The sequence below is a fragment of the Melopsittacus undulatus genome, chromosome 18 (genome assembly GCF_012275295.1).
Source record: "Melopsittacus undulatus isolate bMelUnd1 chromosome 18, bMelUnd1.mat.Z, whole genome shotgun sequence".
NCBI lineage: Eukaryota > Metazoa > Chordata > Aves > Psittaciformes > Psittaculidae > Melopsittacus > Melopsittacus undulatus.
This window is the reverse complement of record NC_047544.1, coordinates 4,384,648-4,396,942: the sequence shown is the minus strand read 5'-3', so window position 1 is coordinate 4,396,942 and position 12,295 is coordinate 4,384,648. Positions and strand designations below refer to the sequence as shown.

At 47.7% G+C, this 12,295-nt stretch overlaps 1 protein-coding gene across 2 annotated transcripts; it reads right to left on the bottom strand.

The window, feature by feature from the left end:
* Positions 1–4,039: 4,039 nt before the first annotated feature.
* On the bottom strand, positions 4,040–11,902 carry ENTPD4 (ectonucleoside triphosphate diphosphohydrolase 4). Of its 2 annotated transcripts, none has more exons than XM_034070517.1 (13): positions 11,857–11,902; positions 10,953–11,068; positions 10,509–10,706; positions 10,081–10,286; positions 9,388–9,538; positions 9,200–9,303; positions 8,559–8,618; positions 8,166–8,320; positions 7,135–7,301; positions 6,611–6,935; positions 5,875–5,960; positions 5,497–5,658; positions 4,040–5,108 (listed from the first exon to the last, which is right to left on the bottom strand). In XM_034070517.1, exons 2-13 carry the CDS (start codon positions 11,003–11,005, stop codon positions 4,880–4,882), a joined length of 1,896 nt encoding a protein of 631 aa, XP_033926408.1. In that variant the 5' UTR covers positions 11,006–11,068; positions 11,857–11,902; the 3' UTR covers positions 4,040–4,879. The 2 variants fall into 2 exon arrangements, with proteins under 2 accessions (XP_033926408.1, XP_033926409.1); XM_034070518.1 differs by having other exon boundaries at positions 8,190–8,320.
* Positions 11,903–12,295: the final 393 nt, after the last annotated feature.

Here is a 12,295-nt window from a genome sequence, read left to right as displayed (position 1 = left end):
GTGAGCTTCCGGTTTTCCTCAGCTAAGGAATACCCGAGCACAGGGCCCTTTGCAAGCACTTGTCATTCCCTATCTGCAAGGGCAGTGACTGGGATCCGAGCACCGATTCAAGGAGCCAGCTGTTGAAAGGCAGCTTCCCCCCAGCAATGCCCTGACCCAGTGCAGGCGGCAGCATCTGAGCAGTGCACACCAGCATCCTCCCCATGCATCCCAGTCCCTGACGCGTTCCCATTCAGCCATCCAGGATGTGAGTATAAAAGGGCATAAAGAAACTTTTGCCCCTAAAAAGTATGAAAAGAGGAAGAATTCCAACAAGGAAAAGCGTTTGAGAAACGCACTTCTCCAACTGGGAAAGCAACGAGAGCTCATCCCGCAAGTGCAGGGAGAGCTGCGTTTTGTCTTATCCTAAGGGATAGCAGAGGGCCTGGAGGCTTACCATCCCCTCCCACTAGATGGCAAGAGTCCCCCTCCGAACAGCAGGGCCTCTGCAAGCGCAGCTTTTCATGCAGGGGTCAAGATCTGGCCATGGCAACCGAAAGAGGCCCATGGGCAAAAGCCTGGCACCGCTGGAATCCTGTCTGTAAGTCACCATGGAATTGTCAGCACAAGGGAAATGCTGGTAAGCACCATAGACATGAAACCCAGGGACAGAAAACAGCTGCAATGCATAGGTTCAAATCCTGCCCTGCTCAGTTCATAGAGCAGGGAACATAGAACAGTGATGCCCAGGACCCTGGAAGACGTTTGGAGTTCAGGAACACCTGGACATCACCTTTGTGCCTTCAGTTCCTTTCTATGCTGTGCGGTACAAGTGTGCTGAGTGCTCCCTGCTGTAGATCAGGGCTCAAAGGAGCATCTCCAGCAGCACATCCCATTTGCCATCTCTAAGACACCACTAACCCAGGGCCAAGCAACTTCCCAGCACCAATCCCTGCCAATCCCCAGGCCCTCAAGCACAAGCAGGTGAGAAAGTGATTATCAGCCATTGAACAAAGGGAGGGTGACCCTGTCAGGACCAGGTCCCCTGCCCACTGCACACACAGAGGCTGGTGCCCAGGGACACAGCGAGTCCTCACGAGGCTCATTTGGGCTCTCAATGAGCTTCATGCATTATTTAGTAGCAACAATGGCAGGAACAATGGGACAAGCAGAACAAGGTGCCCCTGCTCAGTTGTGCCATCAACCACTGCTATTGACTGTCCCCTTCCATAAGTGCTGCAGGGACAGAAACCCTTTTGTTTCCACCCTCTCCATCATACCCTGTAGGCTTTGGTCTCCCAACCACTTCTTCCATTAGGGACCACATTTGCTTTGGATGCTTCCCACACACAAAAACACAGCGACAAAAAGAAGAGTGACATATTTAAGAGGCCATGAAGCCAAAAGCATCAGTGACATTCACCTGTCCATCCCAGGTCACTGGGATAGGGCAAAGAGCAGTGCCCTTACCTCCCCTCTGTGCTTTTCTGCATGCCCTTCCCTGTGCTTAATGGACCTGGAGAGGAGAATGTGAATAGGAGAAGCAGAGAAAGAAGCTAAAGCATGTTAATGCAGAAGGAGACACAAACAGATAAACATCCCATTGTGAGCTGGGAATCCGAGCCCAGGAGCAGGTGCTGAGTGAACACAGGCATTGCTGAGGCTCCTCCAGGAATCATGCAGCTTAGTGCAGGCTCATCCAGAGGGGGATGAGAAGCTTCCTCCTGCCTTTTCCCTTCATGTAGAGCAGACACCAATAGGATGGACTCAACAGAGCCCTCGAAGGAAGGGTCTCACAAAGCCCATGTGCTGCACCACAGAGGGTGGATACCAAAGTCTCATTCCCCATCAAGGAGCAGCACCCCAAGGAGATGCCCACCAGGAGCAGATTGTTCCCAATCCCAGTCCTACCCCTCAGGCCATCCCATTGGCCTCACAAGCACAGCAGCAGCAGGGCTATAGGAGCAGAGGGATCTGCAGGGCACTCCATGCATGGAGGTACTCTCTGATCACACTACAGTCTGTTCTGCACTGCCCTGATAGCCAGGCTGGGCCTCAAGCTGGTTTGAATGTCCTTCCTTCTAAAACATGTCTCCCCAAGACAAAATTCTCTCTTCTATACCCCAACCCCAAGCACAGCCCAGTTACAGCATTAAAACCACCTACAGCATCCCACCCCACTGCTACTGCACCTTCCCCACTGATCCACAAGGAAAACACAATCCCAACCCTTCTCCAACAGAGCTAAAAGACCTTTACCTGGAAGCTGGAACACCTCAGATGAGGAATAACACATCCAAAGGGCACAGCACCACCTCTTCTTCCTCAGCCCTTTGTTCTCCTGGCCTTTATGGGCTCTTGCTCCTAATGGCTCTCTCCTGTGCATCTTTAGGACACTTAATGAACTCAGCTGCTTCTTGATGCAGCTTGAGTGAGACCAAGGGGCTTAACTCCCTGCTTGCTGCATGGAAACAGGGTCCCAGCCCTGCTTTACCAGTGTATGCAACCCCTGTGCTCCTCCAAAGGTTAAAGAGTGTGTGGTCATGGGTTAAACAGCTGAGACAGGGCTTAAAGCAACTCAGCTGGTTCCCCTCATGTCTCTGTTAGCACCACAGCCATAAAGACACAATGGAGGAGAAAACCTGCCCAAAGAAATAGAAACCCAAGGAGTTTATTGGAAGAAAAGCACCCGAAATCCATCCCCAGGTGTGAATGTGGAGCTCAGAGCCTGGTATCCCCATGACAAATTGCCCCTTCTCATGCACAGGGATGCAGCTGAAGACCTTAAGGAAGAGAGGAAAGCAAAGAGAAGAACCAGGTGGCTTTGGTTTAGAAGCAGCCAAGGTTCTGAAGCACTTTCTGCTCACCTTCAACAGCAGTTACCACCTGGTAGCTGAATGAGCAGGAAAAATACAGATGGAAACCAGGACTCGATGCCCTCTTTTGCATGACTGGAGCCACATTTCCAGGCCTTCGACTTGTTTGAATCTGTTCTTCATGTGCTGATTTGATCTCTTCATCAGTGCAGGATGAATTGGTCACCCTCATTCTGCTTTTCCTAAAGCAAACCACCAGAAGCAGCAGAACAGTGCCAGGAGCCTGAGGCACAGAAAAGGACAAACTAAAGCCAATAGACTGCAGAGCAGTCCCTCGTACATGGGAAGCTTCCTGGCCATTCATGCTCATTTTCCTCATCCCTTTCTCACCACAGGAATGTCACAATAGGTTTTTTTTTAGCCCAGACTGTCCATTAGTTAATAAAAAAGAGCTGGTTCCATTACAGAATCGATGCTAAAGTTGTTCATTGTCTTTTTCTTGCTGCGTTTTAGACATTATCTCTTCTGCTAAGAGATGTTTGGCATCTGGGCTTTGCCAAGTCACACACTGATGCTTCCTCGCCACCTCACCACTAACCTCAGCCCTTGGCTGCTTTATCTCAGCCTGCAATTAGAGGCTCTGTGCTCGGGTGTTGGGTATCTCTAAAGCAGGAAGCAGAGGCTCTCTTAACAATTGGCACTGGGAGTTGGCTGATAGCTCTTATCAGCTTAGGAGTGCAACAGGTTTGTACCAGACATCAGAAGTGAGAGCTGGATTATCTAAGCCCTCACTCAGATGCTGCTCAAAAAATAGCAAGCTGCAGATCAGGCTGGGAAGTGCTTGGATTTGCCAGGTACAAAGGATCCTGCAGGGAAGGAAAGATGCTGTTTGGCATATCTGAAGTGTCAGCTCAAGATTGCATTGATGTTTCATAGGTAATCCTGTGACTGCATCTCCCAGACCCTGGATGGAAGCAGCAGGAAGGCAGAGGCAGTTCAGCAGATCAAGCCTAAGTTCCCTATAGTCCTAGGCAAAAGCAAGTGTATCAAAAGGAGACAAGAAAACAAACTCCCTAGATTTAAGTTGTACATTAATGACAAACATGGTGTCAACGTGTCTCATTCTGCAGTGAGAACAGCACCCAGTTTGCCAGCATCCTCACACCTACTGGAACACAGTGCTGCCAGTTGGCCCACAGAGAACAGAAGAGACAGCATGCAGTAAGACACCCGGACACCCAAAGTTCATATAAATCCCACTTTTAATCATGGACAAATTTACTTTCAAGTAAAATCAAGAGTTTTAAATAAAATATAAATTAACAAATCATCATACTCCAAAGAAGACACTGTGCATTGTCTACTCTAGCAGAAACAAAAGCTCAGGCATGTTCCAGTTCTCTTTGCCTACTGGAGTGTCAGGAGGTCTCCGAGTGATTATGAAAGAGAAATCAAGGATTAAAAAGTGGTGACTTTTGCCACTACGAGGATGGAGCTTCCAAGACAAAAGGGAAACTGTCCCAAAGAAACAGAACTGATTTAAGCAGTTTTGTGGAAGCACATCACTGGGTGCAAGGTTCTTCTTCTCCATCACAGAACTCATTCCACAATATAAAAGTCAGATCAGATCTGTCCTAAAAGGTGTTTTCTTACTGCTTTGGAAAACCCTGCGCTTCCTTTTCTCTGATGGAGGAGGCTCAGAGTTGAGAAGTGATATCAATCCTGGAAGCTGGAAAAGAAACTGAACACAGTCCTCATTCATCTGACCTTAATGGTACCTCACAGCCTCACCCCTAGGATGAGGACTCACACTCATCCTCTTACCATACAGAGCTTAAACTGCTGCTACTCATTTACTGAGGACGAGGCTTTTGCTCATCCCATTACACACAAAAGTGCAATATTTCAAAGAAAAAGGTAATTTTTGGCAAATATTGTCTAATGAGACTAAGCCAAGTTGACCCCATATTTCTGTAGGACATCCTGCTTCTTCAATGGTTTAAAGGGACAAAAAGGAGGAACCCTGAGGCGAAAATGGCTTTTTGTGTAGCAAGTCCAAGAAAAGCTCCCTCCATCAGTGCAACTCATAAAGCTCCTGCAATCTTCTGTGGTGGGAGGCCTTCCTCAATCCATAGGGAAGGGGAGGAAGCGTTGCGCAGCATCCGCCGGTGGATGCGCCTGAGCCTCAGCAGGTAGAGCAGGATGGAGAGCAGCACGATCAGAAAACACACGAAGAACAGATAGTGATTGTGAACAAAGGAGAAGCTCCTCCAGTGGGAGTGATTCCCACGGAAGTTTTCCTGCTGGATGTCTCTGAAAAGAAGCAAAGGGAGAACCAACATCAGCTGCAAACCTGAGTTAGTCTCCAAACCATCTCACCACAGGAAAGGGCCAGAATAGTCTTTAGAAAGCATTTACTGAGCTACCTGAAATGCATCCTGAGGTTATACATAATGCACCAGGAACAATGTCTTGTCTCCCCCTATCTGTCAGCTCCTTTGCTATCCCCATAGAATCACAGGATGGTTTGGGTTGGAAGGGACCTAAGAGCTCAGCTCAGTCTCCCCTCGGGCAGGTTCAAGCCATTCCCCTTGGCCTGTCCCTACAGGTCCTTGTCCCAAGCCCCTCTCCAGGTTTATTGTAGCCCCTTTAGGCTTCCACCCAAATGCTCTTTCTGGGCACCCCAGAAAACAATTGGTACCTTAAAGGTAAAAACCGTGTTCGGTAAAGGATGGCTCCCAAGGTCCATTGCACTTCTTTATCATAAACCTGCAGAGCTGTTTTCAAATTGCTGTAACTCACAGGAAAAGAGAAGCCACTGTGAAATACTTCATACATCCAGGCAGACTTGAAACACTGGTACCTATAGAAAGAGTGGCATAAAGGCAGTTAAAGAGTCCCAGAGGACAAGGGAGCGCAATTAGACACAATTATCAGTACCTTTTCATGGCTGATGCAACATTTAAGGTTACATTCACACTTTCAATGATTTAATTACATGGATCAGTTAGACATGACCTTGACCTCTCTTCTAACAACTCTGTGTGAAGGAATTTGCTGTACAAACACCAACACTCACTTCAATCTGTGGAGATCAGCATGTGATGCATAAAGACCACGGTCAAAGCGCTCCCGGAGGACAGACCACTTAGTGGCACAATAATCCTTCAAGGAAAGGAAAGAAAGCAGAAGGATTTCAACACCAAAAGGAAAACTAACAAGTAACATCTTCCCTTGCACTGTTCCTAAGTCAGAGCACAAATTTCACAGTATTTCCTGCAACACTTTGGTCCATTTGTGGTTCAATTAATATTCAGCAGCACTTAAAGCTCTGTGGGCACATGGAGGTGGGAAAATAGACAACCTATTTTTAGGGCATTGATAAAAAAAAAGCAATCCCTACTTTATGTTGTAGCCTTACTTTAAAGTGTCCCCAGCAGATGGACCCTGTTAGGAGTAACACCCCAGAAACTGGCACAAAATGGATAAAGCAAGAGGAAAAGGATCTGTAACAACGCAGCCATGCCTAAAAAGAAGCAAAGGATGGCAGCAGCATGGATTTTCCCATTATCAATAGTTCTGCTGGAGCTGACTACCATGAATCCCATCCCCTCTATAGTCACTGTTACTATTGTGCCTTAAAACAAGTATCCTAAAAGGAAAACCAATGAGGAAAAGAGTCCCTGTGATAGTTCACTGCAGGGTAAAAGGATTTAGGATCTCTAAAGGAACAGATCTGGGGCAAGACTATCAGAATAAAATGCTTTTACAGAGCAGTTGGGTTGAATTAGAAGCTTCTCTCCAGACCACTTTACCTTTGCAGCTTTAGTGAATTTAGCAGCATTGTAATCTCCTCCCATGCGTAACACGTCCTCGGTGCAGTAATAGAACTCTGAGAAGCCATAGAACTCACTGTTCTGAAAGTGCACAGCAGGCTGATAGACACCATTGAGAGATGTCTGTGTTTCATTAGTCTTATTCATGAAGGGCTGGATCATCTCCCGACACAGGTTAAAGTCTCCTGTTCCCCGCAAATACATGGTCTGTCCGTTCTGCTGGATCTCATCCTGAGCATCCAGGGGCAGGCAAGGATCTAGGTAGGGTGAGTCAGAAGTCATGCCAGTCTGTTTGCCCAGCAGTCTGTACAAAAGAGCAAGCACATAACAACTGCATATCAGAAACATCAAGCTCTGAGATGTAAGAGCATCAAACCAGCCTCATTTAAAGACACTTTAGGCTTGCATGCTGTAGAAGTTTTACATCAGGACACTACTAAATATATTTAACTTAGGAAGTTATAGCTGGTGATGCACAGAACCCATAACTCCAAGCCAGCTACCTGTTTTTAAGCACTGTACTGGTAAATAGATTGTCTTCGTATCTCTGGCGTGCTGCATTTCCCCCAAAGCCAAGGAACGTCGCGACGTAGACTCTATATACGTGCTCAGTTTGGTGAGCATCACAGCCCAAGTTGAATTCTGCAAGTAGGTTTTTGGCTACCTCCTCCTGTAGGAACACAAGCACCAAGATTAGGTACAAACAATATGAACCTTTTTACAGGTCCACATTACCTTCTACTTCATAGGGAGAGCAAAGAATATCAATTGCACTATCACTGCTGATACTCAAGGAAGTGCAAAGGCCAAGACTGCTCCTATGGACACTAAAGTATCTTCTCCTGTGACAAAGGAGGTACTAATCTCAGTTCTTCCTTTCCCGATCTGGAGTTCTCAAGCTCTTCAGGACACCTGGCAGTCACTCTGCTCTCCTCACATACCACACAGCAGTCACTTGCTTTTCAGATAAGAGATGTGCAGCAGAAGCACCTCATATGGAACATGCTCAGAACCATAGGATAACATAGCATGGATTCCACCCAATGCTGGAAATGAAAATCAGCACTAGCACTGCAAACCTCACAGAGCTGTGTGACTCTCTTGTCATTCTCTGTCTGGGAACCTGGACAGGTTCCATGACCAAATGCCTATTTTATATTGGTTTATGTTCAGATGGAGCCATACAACAGTCATCATCAATTGTTTGCAGCTCTAATTCGCACTGGCCTGGGGCAATCTGCTCCTAGCCTCTCCAGAGACTCCAGAATACACTTTCTTAAGCAGAGCACATTTAACATACATGCAGACACACACAGAATGCATGTGGCAAATTGTACTAACTGAAACAAGCTTTCTGAATGACCAAAACACAAATGAATTGCTCAGCTGATGAAGGACTCGGACTGCCCATCTTCTCATGCCTCGGGTTTGGAATGTGATGTCGTGAAGAATAAGACTCAACACAAAGAAAACAACAAAAAGGATGCATTAAGATAAATCAAAAGGCAAAGAAGAAAGTTGCACAGATAATAACCTGCTGTGAAGAGGCAAAGCTTACAGTTTTAGGGACTTCGTACGCTATCTGGGTCGACACTCCGCCCATGTCAAGGACACCCACTGTCCTCTTGCGGAAGATGGCCTCTTGGTTCTCACTGCCTGGGACATGCACCTCCACAACGGCCTCATCCTCTGCATACAACAGCAAACAAGTAGTGAGAACTACACCCAGGGTGGGCCTGAAGCAGCAGTACACTGCCAGTTAGCTTAGTGTTTGTAGCAATGCAGATCAGTGAAGGCTCAGGTACAAATGAAGTCAACATCAGCTGCACGCACACTATTCATTGACATCTTGGTCTCAAACCAGACCAGCACCAGGGGAAGGTACCGGAGTCCTTTCTAAAACCCAATTCACAATTAAGACACTTACCATCATCTGTATGTTCAAATCTTCCAAGAACAAAGTTGATGCCAATCCATGCATATACTCCTACGTGCATAAGAAAACAAGTTTCTCCTCTTAGAAACAAAAAGGGGGTTTTTGCACATGTGTTATATCACTGATCATATTGTATTATATAGAACACTCAGAAGCTAAACATTCCCGAGAAGTTATTCTAGCTGTTCTCTCCCAAGTCAAGGCTATGATAAAACTCCTAATTCACTGTATTAAAGTCAGCCTGATGTGGGAGTTTCAGAACAAGCAAGCACATTCGATTTTAAAGTGCCTTTTAAGCCGATCCCATAGAAACATCCCTCCTTTAGAAACCATTTTCCCCTGCAAAGTTTCTCCCATTACGTGGCTCCCTCCCTAAAGCCAAGAACATGGCCTGAAATTCCTGCTGAACACAGAGAAGTTATTTTCAGTGCTAATTAGAAAACATTTAGACAAGTTAGAAGCTCCCAGCAGATGATCATCTCCACACTCCATATGTTGCTGCTGAGGAATAAGGTCTCTCAACCAACCCGGAATTCTAAGAAGCAACAAAATACATCCAATGTATTTGGAAATATACTTGGATCATGAAAGGAATAACCAATGCAAAGGTAATTCTCCCAACACTGACCTACCTTCCTGCTTCCCTGAAATAACCTCTGCATGTGAGTCTGAGAACAGGAAATCAAAGTGCACGGGGATATCAGTGAGCAGATCTTCGAGTATTGCCTTCTGCTGGCTGCAAAGTTACATTTGACAGTTATAAATAGCCACACACACCAGGATTGCTATTCTAAATGCTAAAAATACAACAGGCAATAACCTTTCTGGCAGAATCCTCATTCCTGCAGTACACAGAATATAAAGAGGAGTCTCTTTGTGCTTTGCACGTGGCACGTGTTGGGCAGCAAAGCTCAGGAGTGGAGAAATGTAATCACTGACCTTTTCGGGAGAGCTGGCAAACTCCGAGATGCCTGGTGAGAGACATGGGAAACTGAAACAACTCAGGGCACTGCCTGGAAAAGCCTGATAGTCAACACACAGAGAAACCAACCACTCAAACCCAAACATGCCTGTGGCAGGGGGTGGAACTGGATGAGCTTGAAGGTGCCTTCCAACCCAAACCACTCTAAGAAAGGCAGGAAATGAACTACAGGAATAAGGATGAAGTGAACAATAATCCTCTAAACAACAAACAAAAACCTGGAGTAGATAGAGTATGTGTTTCTATAATTGGCTTAAAGAGCTTTACAGAAAGCCAATACAAACAGAACTGAGTTGACAACTGAACCAGCAACCGTCTTACTCCAGAGGAGCCTCTCCCTCCTGCCCATCAGTGCCCTATTTCAAGCTTTAAAGCTGAACAAAGCTCTCTGCAAACCAAGCCTAAAGAAAACTAGAGGGAGGCCACACTGACAGCTTGCAAATGGCCACTTCAAACAGAGGTTGGCCAAAGCAGCATCAGGACAGGCGACTAGCTACAAAACCTCCCCTCAAGTTAACTTCTTTCCAGTACCTGGTTTAATTTTCATAACCACTGGTTTCCTGGTTTTGTCCCTCATCTGTTTGATGTCCAACAGATCGTGTGGATTCCCATTGTGCCTTGGCCAACAATACACAAAAATCCTGGAGCCACTGCTGCCACAGTCCACAACGATGCCATAGTTCAGGTTGGGGTTGTTGGTATCTGTAGCTTCAGTGTCAGTCACTCGGGCAAGATACCTAGAAGAAAACTAAGCATTAATCCCATATGGAAGCTTTTCCTCTAAGGTAAAGAGGTATATATACCTCTAAGGCTAAGGTATTAGGAGGTTGAAGTATTGATAAATCAAAGTCCCCTTAGATAAAGAAAGCTTTGTGAAGAAAGCAGGAAGTTTGACTCATACTTTTCCCACCCCATTCATGTGTGTTCTCTTTCACACCTCAGCCCTTTCCAGCTCTCACCTGTGGAATCTTTTGTCCCTGTGTGCACGCCCATACTTATTGCGGATGACCACCAGGGAGTAGTAAAGCACAGAGACAGCAGCAGCAAGAATTCCTATCACCAGGATCTGTCGCAAGGTGGTGTTGAGAAGCCGCGGGCATCCCACGGGAGAGATGCTGAAGTGCCAAGAAGCAGGAAGCAAACACGAGATGCTGATCCTACAATCCAAAGAGGAGAACCTGCTTTAAAAATGGGCTGCAGGACCAAAAAGCAGCATTTCAGAACAAGCTCAGGGCAAAGAGATGCTCCACACAGCTTTTCACTTTGCTCTGCTCTCAAGACTGTACTCAAGACACTATTTCCACCTGGGAATTTCTGATTTGCCAGGAATTCATGCTCAGGTTCCCTGTACTTCACTCAAAGGACATCACAATTGAATCGGACTGTTCCTTTTGGATTCTTACCTCCCCATTCTGGGATGTGAGCAGCAGACAGTCAGACGCTGGTGTTGGAGCATCAGCCGGTCCCCTCGCACTGACAAGGCACACGGACCATTCTCAAAGCCATTGCTCTTCTGCTCCTGAATTAAATAGAAACCAAAGGTGAGCTTGTAGCCAGCACTGGCAGCAGGTGGAGGGAGGTGATCCCCCCTCTGCTCTGCACTGAGGCTGCATCTGGAGTGTGGGCTCTCTAATAAGGACAAATACAGAGACCTGCTGGAAAACCAGTGTGGGCCATAAGGACGGCTATAACACTGAAGCATCTATCACATGGTGAGAGACTGAGGAAGCTGGGCCTGTTTTCCTGGAGAGAGCATGGTTCTCATCAATAGATATCTGATAGAAGGTCAAGGAAGCAAACACACTGGGGCCAATGGAGGACGAGAGGCAACAGCTACAAGATTCCCTCTGCACAGCCCAGTGCAACCATTCCCAGCCCTACCGAGGCCACCACCGACCCACGGCACTGAGGCCTGGTCTACCCCGTGTGCACCGGCGGGGACGGTGACTGCAGCCCGTCAACCACCAGTGTCCAGGGCCGACACTCCCGTACCACCCCCCCCGCACCCCGGGTCAGCAGCGGAACGGGCCCGGTCCCGTCTCACCCCATCGGGACCCCCATCGGGACCCACATCGGGACCCACACCGGGACCCCCATCGGGACCCACATCGGGACCCACACCGGGACCCCCACCGGGACCCACACCGGGACCCACACCGGGACCCACACCGGGACCCCCATCGGAACCCACACTGGGACCCACACTGGGACCCACACCGGGACCCACACCGGGACCCCCATCGGAACCCACACTGGGACCCACACTGGGACCCACACCGGGACCCACACCGGGACCCCCGCACTCACCGCACCGCCCGCCCCATAGCAACCGGCCACGGCGCCGCTTCCGGCCCCGCCGCCGGACCTGACGCACGCACGCACGCACACACGTGGCGGTGCTGCCAGCGGGGAAGGGATTCCCCCGGGGGCGTGGCCACGCGTGAGGAGGCGTGGTCACGGGGCGGGGGCGTGGCCAGGGAGGGGTTATGTTAAGCTATAGGTTATATAGCTCAGCCCTATATAATTTATAGGGCAGGTATAACGGGCAGCCTTAGGGTAAGTGCTGCAGGCTGAGCGTGGCAATGGGTTACACTGCTCATAAGAACAAACAAAGCTCTATGTTTATATAAACATATAAATTTATTAGTATAAATACACCACTATAAATACTTCATTATATACTATGAATATACAACGGTTGTAGCACCGGCAGTGAGCAAATAAATATTTATAAGTAATAAATACA

Bases quoted from the DNA above. Each gene is read 5' to 3' on its own strand.
- ENTPD4 (XM_034070517.1), bottom strand. From the start codon at position 11,005: ATGCTCCAACACCAGCGTCTGACTGTCTGCTGCTCACATCCCAGAATG. The intron at 10,707-10,952 runs GTAAGAATCCAA...TTTGGATTGTAG, and splicing joins TCACATCCCAGAATGGGGAG to GATCAGCATCTCGTGTTTGC. The intron at 9,304-9,387 runs GTTATTGCCTGT...GTAACTTTGCAG, and splicing joins ATGAGGATTCTGCCAGAAAG to CCAGCAGAAGGCAATACTCG.